General features: G+C 36.8%; 1 protein-coding gene across 1 annotated transcript in view; it reads right to left on the bottom strand.

Moving 5' to 3' along the window:
- Window positions 1–2,358: 2,358 nt before the first annotated feature.
- Window positions 2,359–16,322, bottom strand: part of BDP1 (B double prime 1, subunit of RNA polymerase III transcription initiation factor IIIB) — a 59,888-nt gene continuing 45,924 nt past the window's right edge. The window contains exons 32-43 of the mRNA XM_026866485.1: window positions 15,701–15,784; window positions 14,865–15,087; window positions 13,790–13,947; window positions 13,010–13,151; window positions 12,300–12,486; window positions 10,994–11,054; window positions 8,770–8,971; window positions 7,128–7,344; window positions 6,177–6,219; window positions 4,986–5,280; window positions 3,492–3,732; window positions 2,359–3,122 (exon numbers count right to left, since the gene is read on the bottom strand). Coding sequence (XP_026722286.1) covers window positions 2,994–3,122; window positions 3,492–3,732; window positions 4,986–5,280; window positions 6,177–6,219; window positions 7,128–7,344; window positions 8,770–8,971; window positions 10,994–11,054; window positions 12,300–12,486; window positions 13,010–13,151; window positions 13,790–13,947; window positions 14,865–15,087; window positions 15,701–15,784 — 1,982 coding nt within the window. The 3' untranslated portion in view covers window positions 2,359–2,993. The remainder of the gene's footprint in view (window positions 3,123–3,491; window positions 3,733–4,985; window positions 5,281–6,176; window positions 6,220–7,127; window positions 7,345–8,769; window positions 8,972–10,993; window positions 11,055–12,299; window positions 12,487–13,009; window positions 13,152–13,789; window positions 13,948–14,864; window positions 15,088–15,700; window positions 15,785–16,322) is intronic.

Below are 16,322 nucleotides of genomic sequence, written 5' to 3'. Positions count from 1 at the left end.
CGAGGCCCCGTCGGGATGGGTGCGGCGCCCCGACTCGGCCAGCCCCGTCCTGCCGCTCGGGGGGGTGCTGGTACTTCGAGAATTAAGGTGGGGAAAAGCACAAGTCTTCCCCTCCACCGATCGGCGTCAGTACACCCCGACTAGGTGCGCCATTCGGTCCCCGTGGCCCCCGGTGCAAGATGACGCTAAAGAACGCCCTGTGAAGGAATACTGTACGCTCCACTTGCAGAAAGGCTTACATACTTGGGCAACACGGAAAGTCCGAGAAATGCCAGTCCGAGAAATGCTGGGGGGTTGTCATTAACTGCAGAACTGCCGAGATGCTACAGTAAGAGTGGCAGATTTTTTAAAAATCAAAATCTAATCTCTTCGCTAATTTCTGTTTGAAAGCTTTGCTGTTTTCCAGCATTCCAGTTTCATTTTGGTTTTGAAAAGGCTGTAGTATTTACAGAGAGAACACTGGGAAGCCAGACACTGAAAACTCTGAGCTCTATTGTAAAACAAAACCAAAACAAAACCAAAACCACACAAAGCCCCCATTGAAAGTGTAATCAGTCTGTTACCACCATATAAGCAGGCCTGTACACATTCCAGGGTTGCAGCCAGAACTTCAGCCGTTCATTTAGCCCCCACTTACTGTACCTGCGAACATTTTTAAATGGCAGCTGATAATATAAGAAATGGAAACACAGGTAATATAAAATAATTTATTCACATAATTTACATACAGATTACGACTACTTTTCAAAGAAAAGCTTGCAGGTGATGATACAGGGTGTTAGACAACTCCAAGCAAAGCAGTCTTAAGCCACATCTTTGTAAAAATGCTAAAATAATAGGCATTGAGATTTCAGCAATCTTTTCTTACATGCTTCACCATTATAAAACTTCCCTACAAGAAACACCACAAAGTTTCTTATCTCTATTAAAATTTAATTTGTTCCTTAAAAAATTATCTTCTAACAAAGTGCACAATTTACTGCAGGGAAAAGGATGTAGCCCCAGTTAACAAGGTAGATAAGGCACCTTAAATCTTAGTATTGAAATAGGTGGTTGTTTTTTTCCCCTTGTAATATGAATGCAAGCTAAAATGTACACAACTAAATGCAGAATGGTTATCACCTCAAAAAGTACTTTGGGCAATTATTTTATAGCCACTCCCCATAAATCTATTTGTAGGCTCTATCCGTGCAAGTGATTTAAACATGCCACACGTATCAGGAACTAAACACTTGCATACTTAAAATAGTATCTACAGAATATACAATACACAGAGCTTTATGTATAGATTAATCTATTTCATAATGTTTACAGTAAGACAATATTTAAATAAACATTTCAAATTAAATGTATTAGGCAAAGCACAAGATACTGTCTGAACAGAAACTGGTGGTGGTGGGTTTGTTTTTTTTCCCAGGGGGTGGGAGGGTGGGAGAGTTGACAGTATGCTTTCAAGCAAGTTACTTTACACAAGGACTCAGTCCCTTTTCCATTGCCTCAAGAAGATACTGCTGCAAATGGCAGAGGCCTGCTAAAGTAGCAGTTTGCAGTAACAGTAGCTTTTCTGTGTATTCTTCCTTATTGACAAAACTTTAAAGGCTCCTTCAAAAGCCTTGCCAGTAACTTACAAAAAGGCAAACATTCTCAAATTTCATCAAGTATTTTAAAATTAACTATACCTATATGAAAATACTTGCCAGTAAATCATTGTATCTTCAGCTTTGGCCTGAACATTTCTTCAGAGAGTGTTCAAACATTTCACTTTCATAATAAATAATTTGTTTTGCAAAAGTACCTGGTAGTATTAAGAGGATAAATATTTAAGACTACCTAAATTTACACACATTTTTCTGTAAGGAGTTTCAGAATAAATACTGAATCTTTCTGTGATCACCTGTTTTTTAGACTGCGTAAATCTTGTTGCCTCATCAAGACAATCTTCTTGATGAAGTAAAATTACATTAAAATCTAAAGCTACAACAGCATTTTATATCAAGTTACAGTACAAGACATGCAACAAAGAAAACCATTCAAATTCAAATGCTTCAAAGTAGCAAATCCTCATAGCAACCACACTGTATAGTCCTGGTTTAAATCCAATCTCTTTGTGCTACTTTGCACAAGGAAAACCAAGGAAGGCAGCAGCTAGACCAACACCTACACAAAACCCAAGGAAAAGTAATGGTATCTATCCCCTTGATTTCAAATTGCGAAGGAAATTAGCATTTATACTAGGAAACAATCTCTTCTTCCCACTTCAATAGGACAGTTGCAAAGATTAACACTGCATAGCATCTTTTAGTAAATTGTTGTTCCAGTTATTCTCAAAATATTTTTAAGGAACTAAACCCATCTGGCTTTTCTCAATATGTTTTTAAGGAACTAAACCCATCTGGCTTTTCAGGTTAGGATCTTTTAATTTATATAATTAAAAACTCTTTAAAAATACTTAATTTGGAGATGCTAATAAAAATACCTGAAGTGCTCAATATATCTATGTGTTTACTACACTGCTTCTAGTATTTGCATACTGATCTACAGAGATTACACTATACATAAAAAATCCATTCATCCTTCTAACATACTAATGTAACATACTTCACAAAAAGAAGTGAAGAAATTGTATAGCCAGTACCACAAGCTTTAGCATTAAAATTCAAAGGGATACTTGTCACAAGATGAAGCGTTTTTTCATTGCACTTTTCTGCAAAGAAAGTCATGCACCCATTATCAGCATCTAAACAAGTGAAACTAAGCCGGCAGCTGCTGGTCTGGTCCAATGACGTCAATGTAGTGCTTTAGATTATTTCAACATTTTAGAATTATCGAGGTTGCTTCAGAAGGAATCCGTTTCATCTTTATGGAATTCACTAACAGCTTGGCTGACTGTAAGCGTGGCATAATAAATATCAGAACAAAACAAAACTTTTTAAAAATACTCTTTTCTTGTTGCATTATACTCTCAGATTCTAGGTTTTTATAAAGCCATTTTGCTATTCTGAATCATCAACTTCCATAAAGATGTCACTGAAAAAGTACTCAGAGATTCTGGTTGGCTCTTCTTCCTTCTCTTGATCTTTAGCACAAAGGGGTGACTTCTCAGATGGCTTGTTGCTTGGAATCTAATAGAAAAAGAAAAGACTGCCCTTAACAGTCGTAATCTGTTTGTGTGTGTGTATGTATATGTATGTGTGTACATATATGCACTTGAGCTTCCAATTTAGACAGGAAGTATAGACAAAAAAAAAAAACAACAGTTTACTGAAAATGGGAAACAAGTATATACATGTGCAGAGAAAAAAAAAACCAAACCACCTTAGTTTCCTTTTAAGTTTCCTAGACGTGCACAAGTCAGGGTTTAGTTTATTCACTGGAGCAGATATATCCCTCGAAACATAAAGGCTACAATCCCACCTACCAGCTCCTGGAACAACTAACTCACTGTTCTTCACACCTCAGAAATGCAAAAGCATGCAAAAGTAAACACATACCCTAACGGCAGAATCAGCAGCTACATTCTCATACTCCATCGATGACGATGTGCTTGTAGAGGGAAGGGAACAAGATTCCCTATCATCCTTAGTGGATTGACTGGATTTTTTGAGACTTCGTTTTGGAGTCACAATCCGAGGTTTTTGGATCTTCCCTCTATTCACTTTGGTATCTTCTGCAGATTCAGAACTATTCTTTTTGCAAATTAAAGATAAAAATCCCAGTGGTTTTCGTCCACCCCTGTTCAAAACAAATACAGGGGTGTCAGGATTGCTCCGTAAAAGAAAGATATAAGTATGTATTACAGGAGTCCAATTCACTACAGAGGAAACAAACACACCTCTGAGATCTATGAAAATTTTAAGAAAAAAAGTATTTCTGAGAAACTTTTTAATTACTGAATATTCCAGCACAAAAGTTCTCCGAAGAGTCAGAGACTCCTGACAATCTCCAACCCTGAAAATAAGAACCTATTTTGCTACTGAACCAGAGCATGTAACAAGCTACCAGATATTCAGGAAGAGATTCCAAGATGGACTGGAGACATATTCCTAAAGAACAGAAAAGCACATTCTTCATGTAATCAGCACAAAAAAGAACCCTATTCCCAAGGATGGGGCCACAGCAGACTACCTGTTGCAGGGTTTCAGCCTGTTAACAGCATCATATCTAGTACCAGTAAACTTACAGAAGTCACAGTGATGAAGGAGGTACACAGAGTATCAGCTTTTCATGTTGTTAAGAGTTTACAACTTAGAAAATAAACTTTCAGGCAAGGATTCTGATGTTAATGCATCATTACCCAATTTCTGTGGTACAAAATATCTGTTTTGGTACTCAGAGAAGCATAATGAAAGAGCAGACAAGATCAGAAGAGACCAGTGGACCACCACAATCAAAATCAGTGAGTGCAAAATCAATAGAGAGCAGGAACTCAAACACTTAAACAAATATTACAGAATGGTGTATTTAAAAAGCCACAGTCCGACAGATAGATAAGAGGAATAATCTCTGAGCTGTCAAGAGTAAAATTCCTTTGAGGAAATGACACATCCTAAATTAGTCCTAGAAATCCAGTGTACCAGTAACATGTCTTATTTGACAGAAGGAAAAAAACCAAAAGAGTGGATAGGTGTATATATCAGGACATTAGGCTAAACTAAGGAAAGTAACAATTATCCTAAATCCATATCATAGCCAACAGATGTGTGCCTCACAAGAGACATCTGTCAGTGTCTAAACAGACATAACTTACATCAGTAGGGTCTCCTGGTCAATCTCATCACCTAATCAATAAAATCATTCAAATTTCAAAGCAGACACTTTGATCCTTTCTAATTCGCTGAAGAACATAGATACTGTAACTCTTAGCCGTGGAGGTCACAAACAGTGGTACTGCCCTTCTTGTAGTAAGTCAGAAAAGGATATAAATAACTCAATATGGAAACAAGGTCTTTTTTACATAACAGGCTGACAAAACATTGCATAAATACCTGAGTAATGGATTTTTTGAAGATGATGCTAGGCTTCCAGAATGTTGCAACTGTCCAGATTCATGCACATCCCCCTGCTTTTCTTGTCCACTTACTTCTGCTTTTCTTTTAGAGGGTAATCTAGACATCACCTCGTCTTGCTGTTTGGATGTTGAATTCTCAAGTGGTGCTTTCCCTAAGTTCTTCAAAGTCTCAGGATGGCTTCTCTCAGCCAGTGGCAACGGAGACTCAGACACCAACACAGAGGTAACTACTTTTTCCTTTGCTGAAGCCTCTGCGTTTTGAAAAGGATTCTCTGTAAAACGAGTTGAGAATCATTCAAGCACTTCAGTTACTTTACTTCAGTGATAACACAACAGCCCAAAAGATGTGTGTGATTTTAAGATGGCTTGCACCATTACAAGCAAAGGGCTGAATTTCTGTTCAGCTTTTTTGTCAGTTTTTCAGTTTTATTTTTTGAAGTCACCCCTAAGTATTTAAAGTTCACAGCCTACTTTTAAAGTCTGTCAGACCTTACAGATCTTATGGGGAAAAGCAGGTAGAAGTGTCATTTTTACAGCACCACCTCCCCATCCCATCCTTTACAGCACACCACAGAATTTAGTCAAGTTATCTAGCTGTTTAAGCTTCTACAATTTCCCTTTACGTCTTTCAGGGCCAAAAAGTAGTTCTCCAAACCCTTTACAGGCTCAGATCGCTAAAGACTGCTTTGTCAGCAATTCTGCTTTCCTTCTGATTCTTCAGAGGCAGATTAAGCTTTCAAACAATTACATCATACTTTTTTTTTTTTTTTAAAAGACAAATACAAAATAAAAATAAATTATTTTGACAAAGTATGGTTAAAATATCAGTTAATACCTTTGGTTATTAGTGCTCTCCAATAAGTGAAAATATTTGTTTAAGGTATCAGTTTTAGTCAAAAAAAATCTCCCAAATTTCACAGACTAGCTAGCAATGTTTTTAGAACCATTATTAAATTAACAGCCAGTTATTTAATTCACACATCTAGTTTATAGCAGAAAACATGCAATGGTGGTATTAGGGTATTACTGGGAAAATTCGTTTCTACTTTTATGTTAGGATAGCTTCAGACAGGACTACTTAGCACAACAACCAGTATTAAACAGTGAGGTAAACTGTAAGCATTTACATTCTTTTTTTTTTTTTTTTTACAAGTTTAAGTTTACCTACCAGAAGCTATTCTTGCAGCATCTGTGGATTTAATTGAAAAACCCTGTATTTAAAAAAGAAAAAAAAAAAGTTATTTCTCCATTTCTCTCAATATAGAAGAGGCAATAAAAAGTTCACTAAGTCATATCACTCATCTACAGTTCTAAGAACAGGAGTGATACTGAAGACTACATCTTCAGTACCGTATCATTCATCACTTAACTAATTTCCTGAGCAGGCTTTTCAAGGTGTTCTTTTGACAAATGACTCAAGACAAGCATGTTAAGATGAGAGATCAAAAAAGGAAGAGAATTGTTATCCAGTCCTTCCTAGAAAAGCTGTCTGAATCATGTGGGAAATTATTGCCCATTCCCTCACCTAGATACACTGCACAGTCTTAGCCTACTCACAAAAAACTGTGGTAGTCACTGCCACAAGCTTGGTCATATTCTAAAAGCACAGAGGAAAGCTGGAAACATGCTGGCCAGTTTTTATTTGCAGCTTTTTCTTTTAAAATAATGTTTTTAGAAAATGGTAGGAACGTGTCTAACAAATTCTTCATGTAACAGACACCATGAGGAATAACAACATTGTTCAGTAAACCTAGATAGTCTGCCAGTCATCCAATATACATCCAGAGTTCTCCATCCTGCAATGTCATTGTCAGGAAGATTGTGAATGAACCAAGTAAGACACCATATTAGTCTGCCTACCTGGAAACCTAATAAAAAAACCTTGACAGGCTTAGACTTACAGATTCTCCAAAAACTTAATACTAAATCAACAGCCCCAAAACTGTTGTAGAGTTCAAAATAAAAAACAATCTAGTGGTGCTGATTTTCCTTTAAAGTTGTACAGAAAAAACGTTTTTAAGCAAGTGACACTTAAGCAATGAACATCATTAAAATGTTCTATAACATATTATGCATCCTCACTATGCATAAAGACTCACTTACCAAGTTATGTTCTCACCTTATGAGTGGTTTCTGAGTTACATTCCACAACAACAGTAGACAGAGTTTTCTTGGCAGGAGGAAAATCATTCTCTTCAAGTTCAGCAGCTGACCTTTTCTGAGCTGTCTGCAAATTTGGAATGGGCTCTACTGATGCACTCTCTAGTAGTTTGGTTCTCGTACTGCTGTTTAAAGGTGCACCAAATTCATCAGCTGCAGTTGTCAAGGATCCAGTGCTGTTTATATATAAAGTCATTATTGTGACCATACAAGAAGCCAAAATTTACTTTGTATAACATTTCTGTATGGAAATTACACACAGATTTATGGTGATACTCTTTCTTAATGCAAATATTAACTTCAAATGTACTATTTAGTACCAAGAAACATTTTGCTGTGCTATCTTGAATTAGAGAATTTAGTTCTTCTAGTCACAATTTAATCTAGTTACTTTCGAAGCTGTTCTATTTGAACTCCACTTGATATTTTCATAAAATGTAAAAATATGACAACTAATTAACTGCCCTAGAAAATCCTGAAATACAGTATTACTTATATGCACAGTTGAATCTTCATCCACACACCCCCACACACCTTCCAGTATAATCTCTGAAGACAGCAAGACATCTAGGCAAGCAGCAGAGGCTAGTGAAGTCGGGTACAGCAGTAAGGGAACAGTGAGACCGAAGATGTACTTACTTTAACTCCACCTGTCAGAATTCTGTCTATCATCAGTAGTTCCAAAGGAGTTAGAATTCTTAAATTGTGTAGACAAAATTAACTCAAAAGACCTATCCTTTCAATAACTATGTGAGTGACATTAACACCTGATGTCACAGGGAAAGGTTCTCCATAATGATGTGGAACTGCATCACATCTCTAGTTATGATCTGAGGACTTACATTAATATAGTAATAGGGGTTTTTACAACTTTGCAACCTTTCTTATTCTTCAGAATGTCTTTTTCCTTTGATGTTGGGTTGTGGTCCCAAACTGACCAGGAGATTAAGCTTAACTGTAACACTGAAATAACACTTTTGTTACATAGGACTGAGGAGTACTCCTTGTAAAAAAAAAACCAACTCAACCCCTTTGTATTGCAGTACTTCAAACCAGCTATTGTTCTGTTGACTAATTAATGTTTGCTTTTCCAGCTCTTCTGCCTTTTGAACATGGCACAAACTCATTAGACTATCTGAATTTATGTCCACTGTTTATCATGTTATCCAGAAGACCATCTACACTAAAAATCTGGAAAAGCAATTAATAAACAGTTACTTTACAAAGCGGAGTACTGTAAAAATGAAACATGCTTAGGTTTTTCATTTCAATTACTTTTTATTCTAACTATCCATGGCAGAATAGACTCAGGATGAACAAATGACTTCTACTAAAAAGGAAGACTTGCCCTAAAGAATAAAACAAAATTAAGATGGACACCAAAATCATAGCTGACTAAAACACTAACTTTAAACCACCAATGACATCTTTCTCAAATCTAATGAGAGGCCTTTTTGTCTGCTTAATTCTCTCACTGGTCTGCCAAAATTATTTCCTCTCACATTTCTTCTTTTGAGAAGTTCTAGTCTCTAATACACATTCAGGAAACAATCAAGGCTCACAAAAAGTTTCTTTCACTTCGCTCAAAACAGAGCATTTACCTCTCCACTTCAGTCACACTTGTTTCACTTGCATTTATTGGGCTGATAAGTATTGGGGCTGGTAGTAATGGTTCTGAAGTTTGTTCTAGCAATGCAGATGCATCAAACTCTTTTGAGTCAGCTGGGATTTCCACCAATGTTAAAATGAATGTCTGTTCCTCCTCTGGACATCTGTGATCATTGTTGACTACTTTATTTTTTTCTGGGAAATAAAGAACAAAAATCTATTATTCAAGTTTGAAATTACGCTGTTCTCTTCATGCCCTCCCCACCCTGACTAATTAAATTTTGGGCACTCATTTCTCCATGGAAAAAGGCACTGGGGATATTTTTGAGACAATATGCCTCCTTTATTCTTAGATGAGATACACATCATCACCCCCTGGAGCCTATTCAGTGCAGTGGAGTCCTAATTACCATTCAGAACAAAGAATATTTAAAAGCCTAGTGGGGATGGAGCTTTTTAAATGGGTGTTCCAGCATTAAAGAACAATTTGCAGTTTAACTGAACTTGTGTAATGGTGGTCAAATGACCTTCTTTAATTGCACCTGTCAGATATTAAGAGTTAGTTCTTTAAATGGCAGGACTCGCTGTTTTGACAGCAAGCTCAAGGATTTTTCCCCTCACTGTGGACTTGCAGAAGAGGACATGAGAAGTATAGTCTTGAGTTTAATATATGAAAAATATAAAAATTTTAGTCAAGAGATGGACTGTCATGGTTTAAATACCACAAGCTGCCAAACACCACCACTCGCTCACCCTCCCCCACCCCAGGGGATGGGGGAGATAATTGGAGGGGTAAAGGTAAGGAGATTCATAGGTTGAGCTAAAACAATTTACTAATTGCAATAAAATAACAGTAATAACCGTAACAATAATAATAGAATGTACAAACAAGAGATCCTGAAACTGTAATCCCAGAAAAAAAGAGTGCCCCAGCTTCCTGAACAAACTTTATCTATATACTGAGCAGGATATTATGTCATACAGAATATTTCATTGGCCAATTTAGGTCCATTGCTCTGGCTCTGCTCCCTTGTGCACCTGCACACTACTGAGATATGGGAACATGGAAGTCCTTGATTTGTTAGCAACAACTAAAAATATCAGTGTATTATCAACATTCTTCTCATATCAAACCCCATACTGAATCCAAAGCACAGCACTATTCTAGCTACTGAGAAGGAAAATAAACTCTATCCCAGCCGAAACCAGAACATGGACATTAACAAATAACTGCCAACTGCCATCCATTAGAATTAATTTATGGAGAGAACATTTGTAAAGTTTTCAAAAGATAGAAAACAATAGTGCTGCTCCATTACTTAAGACAGTTCTTGTTCTTGATGATGTAAAGCTACTGTTATTCCAACCTCAACTCACTTTGGTTCTTTATCTCATTAAAGATGATTTAAAATGCTCCGTCCCAAGATCCTTGCAGTAACAGAGCATAACAACAGATGTTTACAAAGAAGTATTAGCTTTTACACATGCTCAGGAGTTTCAACTTTGGAGTGCCGTTTCCATGTGAAGTAAGTATTCTGGGCTTCTGACACAGTGATTTTCCCATACCTTACAGAAGTATTTGTTCCAAACCAGCTCCATTTCAATTTGTTTTAGAGAAAAGCAGTCACCTTTATATCTTTCATCACATCTTATCAGTTAGGAGTTTATCTGCTGACTCACTACAGCTAAAGAGAGAAGGCTGGTTGTATTCTTTCCTTTTCTTCCCCTCTTCTTTCTCCCCTGCTCCACACTTGCACAGTCCAGACCTTCTACTTAACACAACTCTGACACTGGCATTAACCCCACAACTTCATGAACCACCATAGCTCACTAAGCCAGTGGAAAACTACACAGCTTCTCTCCCTCTGTTACATTGAACTTTTTACAGAGAAGTCAGGGGCTCATGAAGGGCTCTAACCAAGCAAGAGGTATGGAGCAGTAGTTCACAGAAGGGAGAACAAGTAGTTTTGTTTCCACTGATATTTAAACTTAATGAAGTGTCATTCAAAAAGTTCCCAAGTTAGTTTGTGTTAATGAAATCTAATAAGAGGCTAGGGAAGGGAATGGCACTGTGCTGCAGGTCATTGTTTTTGTTAATGAAATAGACTAATCAATAATGTCATTGAAAGCATTTTAAATTTTTTATATTCCTTTTTGCATAACCACAAGATAAACAAGTGTGGGCTTTTGCTAACTTAGAATATTAGCACATTATACCTGAAGTCTCTTCTGTGCTGCTTATACATTGTTGCTGAGCGTCCTGAGCCCAAGCTGCATTCTAGAAATAACACATTTGAAATAAAACAGCTTAATAAATCTGAGAAATAACTCCAGAAAGCAGTAAAGAAACAAAGCATTTCAGATGCTGAAGAGACAAAAAAAAAATCTAATTACATCATCATAATTGCATTTGTACGCTTTTACTTCTAGCTATTTTAGGCTGAAGGATATTAGCCTGACAAAGACAAAAGACACTTGGGCAACGTAAAATTTATATGCAGCTCATTGTCTATATTGATGTTTTGTCAAAACAAATTTATACTTCCTAGAGCATAACTCTGTCAGAGATGACTCACACAATAAATTGCTCAGTGGCATTAAGAAAACAAACTCCCCCAAAAGTTACAAAACCATTGAGTGGCAAAGAAAAGCACCAAGCTCTTCAACTCAGCTATCCATTCACTTTTACAGCATGTATTGCTAAAAACAGGCATACTCTACTGAAAGTTGCCTCTTCTCACACTGCCAGACCTGTAAGAGCCAAATCATTCTTGCACCTTGTTCCAATATGAGATCAGCCTTGACATACCAACAGGTTGCACTGAGGAAACAAGCTCTATCCAACAGCTGTTCCACTGTAATTGCACGTACACTGTTCTCAAGCAACACTGGAAAACCTGAGGGAACTGAGAGTGAACCTTTCTCTCACGAAGAATTAAGATACTTCTAGTTTATACTGTAAAGGGATACACAAACCACTGCCAAGGAATGGATATGAAAGACAGTTTGTCCATAATACATGTGTAAAGCTTACAATTGGGTTTTGAAATAAATGGGAGAGAGCACAGCAAAGGATAAAGTCTGTTTTAAACAAAGCAAGTGAAGTTGACAATGAAAATATGTGTCCAGCAGTGACATCTTAATTTTAGTTTTAATAAATAGAACAGTAAGAGGTCAGACTGAATGAATACAAGTCCTAGGTAAATTCCTCCATCAAGACTCTTAAAAAAAATTGCTCAAAATTTTGCTTATCTATCTATCTATCTATCTATCTATCTATCTATCTATCTATCTATCTATCTATCTATCTATAACTTACTGCTGAAATGCTATAAACTGAGGCTTGCAAAGATTAAGTTTGTCTGAAATACTGTTTGGTTATGCCCATGCAAAAAAGCTTTCATTTACCAGCTGAAGTACCAAATCTTTAAAATAAGTGAGTACATTTGCACTGAAAACCTCTTCCTTTACAGAATTTCAGAAACTGAGAACATCTAGACTGTAATTAAATTAAGTTCTTTACCTGAGTAAGGTTGATTGTGCATATATTGTGCTCAGGACGACAAGGATTTGCCTGAGGAAGTCTACCCACAGAACTTTGATTTGGACGATCCTCTAGTCCAAGGTGAGATTCTTCAGGTTTTGGTGATGCAGTTACAGGTCTTAAGTCTCCTGAATTGCCACAAGCATCTCTCGTATCTTTTCCTGTTCTGTAAGGTATATATCTAGTTAATTTTAAACCAACTGAAGATACCCTGTGCATGGGCTAAATTCTGTATAATTATTTATTTAATATGAAGCTTATGTAGTTACAGAGAAAACAGAATGCATAATCTGCAAAGAAGTCTACATAAAGTATTTCAGAAAAAAGACCACTAATGGAGACTTTACTACTAAAAGCATGACCAAACAGGAAGCCTTACAAGCTCATCGTTTCCAAACTGATCAACTCCTTAACAATTCCTTTCAGATGCAGTTTCATGGGAGACAATTAAGCAGCAAGGTGTTTACTAAGTTCTGACACAGCAAACATAAGTTATGTCCAAAAGCTGTAGGACACTAAGCATGAGAAAAAACCTTAAAAAGTCTGAACTGTACACTTAGGTGCATAAACACACAGAGTATCTGTTAGCACACTGTTTCCATCACAGATATGTACTATACATGCACTTCAGCTACATATTTTAAGAGACTTCAGGAATGAAGTCAAAATTAACTGATGATTCTTCCTACCTCTCAGTTTTGTCTACTTGCTTAGTAAGTTCCAGACTGCTAGTTGCAAAATCATGAAGAACTGAAGAATCATGTGCAGCTCGTCTGACCTGTTCTAGTTCCACCTTCTGCATTTCCACATTACCTCTCAGGACTGTAGACTCTAAAATATATAAGAAAAATAATTCAAATTAATTTGTGCATGTGTGTATGTATATGTGTTTTACATATAAGCATATGTATATGCGTGTTACTTTTACATATAAGCATATAAAATGTATATATATATCTAGATGTGTATATACAAACACACTACAAAATTATTAACAATTTTGCTGTGTATATATATGTGTATATGTGGTTTTTAATGTAAGACATATACACATATCTCATCTGCCTTTCATATGTTGGGCATTTTGCCAGTGATATGAAGATAATAAAGAGATTGAAGACAACCTTTTATTGTAACTGCATACCTCTCCTTCTAGTTTTAATAGAAGGGAAAAACATTAGTAAAGACTGTACTGTACTGTATTTCTGTAACACAGTCCAGTAATTTAAGGGCTTTCTGGTGATTTAAGACCTGCACAGAAAAATGCTATTCAGATTTAATTTTATGCTGAAAGGTATATTTATGTATAAAACTATACCATAAATGGATACCCTACATTACAGTGGTGATGCATCATTTGTGAATCTAAACAGAAAGTGAAGATTTTCATCTTAGTTTCATTTCATAAAGAGATGTGAATCCATCAGAAGAAACCATTTTCAGAACTATAGGGTAAGAAACAGGCTTACCACTTTGAACTTGCTCTAGTTGTTCCACAGGTACAGCTGTATTAAGTGACCTATGAATTATGTTTTCATTGGACCTCAATACTCCAAAGGGTGGCTCAGGCTTCAGGAGTCTGCCTGTTGTCAGTCTCATACTATTCACTGTAGGCAAAGAGTTATCACTGCAAGTAAAAACAAAAAGGCCATCAATATAGCTTTTGATTTTTGACAGTTAGTGCAGAGAAGAGAGAGATGGAGTAGATGAGACAATTAAGACCTGACATACAGGCTGCAGATGGCAGAGGAGACAAAGACTATTTGGCAAAACAAAAAATAAAGATCATCTGGGAATCAGAACAGGTAGGCATTTTGCAAGCTAAAATGGGTCCCTACCTACAGAAAAGATCAGTAATTGAAATATTTAAACATGAGAAGATCTGAAATCTAACACTGATCACATGGTAGTAAATTCTTGTTAATAATCACAAAATATCTTCAATTATAATTTTTCAGAGTATAATCTGATAGTTTCTTCAAGCAATTGACAAAGCCTTTCAAGTAATACAACATGATCACCAGCAGATTTTTTCTGAAAAGGTGTTCCATCATCATTTTCCACATTCACAAATACTTGAACAAAATTAAAAACCATAAAGAATTAATAACCATAATGATTGAATATCAACTGGTTCCTTGACATCCCTTTGCTCTAAATCTTTGATCTACATTCCACAGCAGCAGTGACACTTAAGCCATTTGCCCTCCCCTGATTAGCTGTAAAGTACTTTGGGAAAATGAGCCTGGTATTTAAGGGTAATCCATACCGATTAAGTTCAAACACTCTTTTCTCCCCCATCAGAGTAAACAACTTCAGGAGTGAAGAACAAATTCTACCTCCCCCAAATTATATGCCAACATCTCACAAAAGTCCGAACGAGGCAAGAAGTGTTTTCCAAATTACATAACAATTACAAAAACTGAGAAACTTTTGCTAAAGCAAGACTGCTTGTAATTTAATAAAAATGCCAAAAAGAACCTAGCAAAAGTAAGCAGTGTCAAAGGATCCCTATCCCTAAAGGAAATGAAATAGTAATTTAACCTGGCATCTGTAGCATTTTTCTCAAAATATTCTTCAACACCTATTCCTGTGCCAGTGCTTTGATCCTTTACATTAATGTTTCTTTCATCCTCAGAGGGAAACAGTTCCTTGGTAGAAGAAAGTAAATACTGACAAGAAGCTCTATTATGTTTGGAGTAGGTGTGGGTTACAAGGCTACTGGCCATGTCCAGTTCTTCTTGAGCAGGTAACATGTGTGTCCATTCTGGTTAGAACAATAAACAGAATAGAAAAGCATAATATAAAAAACTCAGGTTTGCCATGCACCTAAAGCTATTTCACAGATGCAGATTCAAATTCCAGGTAAATGCAGTCCTAAAATCATACTTCTCATAGTAAAAATGCAGACACTAACATTCAACCAATGAAAGCAGATAATAAATTGTAAGTAAGTCTATAAAATACTAGACTAAACCCAGGTAATTTCAGGTTGTAGATAGTTATGTGGAAAAAGCTATGCTTCACATTAAAGGCCTGAAAAGACCATTGAGAGTTATGGTCATTTAAACCAGATTCCTTTCTTTTGTCCAATCTGTGGCCAGATTAAATATGTCCTTCCTAAAACAGGTCTCAAACATCTTTCTAGCCCAGTGATGCAGCTGGCAGTATCCAGTAAGGTGCCTTCCTTCCTTTTCCTAGCCAACTTCCACTGCCTAGTCTTACTATGCACTAAAATTCAGCAGGACTAAAAGCATAAAAGACTCTTGACTTCCTGCTATGCAGCAGCACATGGAAGAGCTTTGTAGCCACTGCTCCATCTCTCCTTAGATTGACCCAGAAAGTACATGCAAGGCTTTGTTCCATAAGTCAGATCATACCTTCAGTGCTTGTTTTTAACTGGAACATTGGATCACCCATTGCAAGTAAAGTCATAGCAGCTTCGGTGCTTCCATCATTAATTCCTGCAAAGTCATTCACAACATTAAATCACAAGCACATTAACCAGAAACCCATTTATCCACATACAAAAAGCATTTGACACCATCAATATAGTGAAGCTCATATTTTTTTTGAATTGTTGCCAACTACAGATCAAGATGCTTGTAGACAGACAGCAGTTCTCATCCACTAAATTCAAACCACTGTAAAAACACTGAGCAACATTATTCCCTTTAATGCTGTACTCAGTACAGGTGGCAAGGTCTTGGCAGCCAGGGGCGTGCCCTGGATACAGTCAGTTCCAACTGACCCACAGCAGGACACAGCTGATCCTAGCAGCTAGGATGGTGGCATCTTTGGAAAACATATTTAAGGAAGGGGGAAATGTTCCACAACAGTGAAGAGTGAAGGGATAAAGTATCAGAAACAACCCCACAAACAGCAAAGTTGTTAAGGAAGGAGGGGAAGGAGGTGCTACATTGGTGAGAGCAGAGATTTCATCTGCAACCTATGGAGGAGACCTTGGCAGAGCAGGTAGATATTCCCTGAAGCAACTGCACC

The sequence above is a fragment of the Athene cunicularia genome (genome assembly GCF_003259725.1).
Source record: "Athene cunicularia isolate RWA chromosome Z unlocalized genomic scaffold, athCun1 chrZ_part3, whole genome shotgun sequence".
NCBI lineage: Eukaryota > Metazoa > Chordata > Aves > Strigiformes > Strigidae > Athene > Athene cunicularia.
The sequence above is the reverse complement of the archived record's forward strand: the minus strand, read 5'-3'. Positions and strand labels throughout refer to the sequence as shown.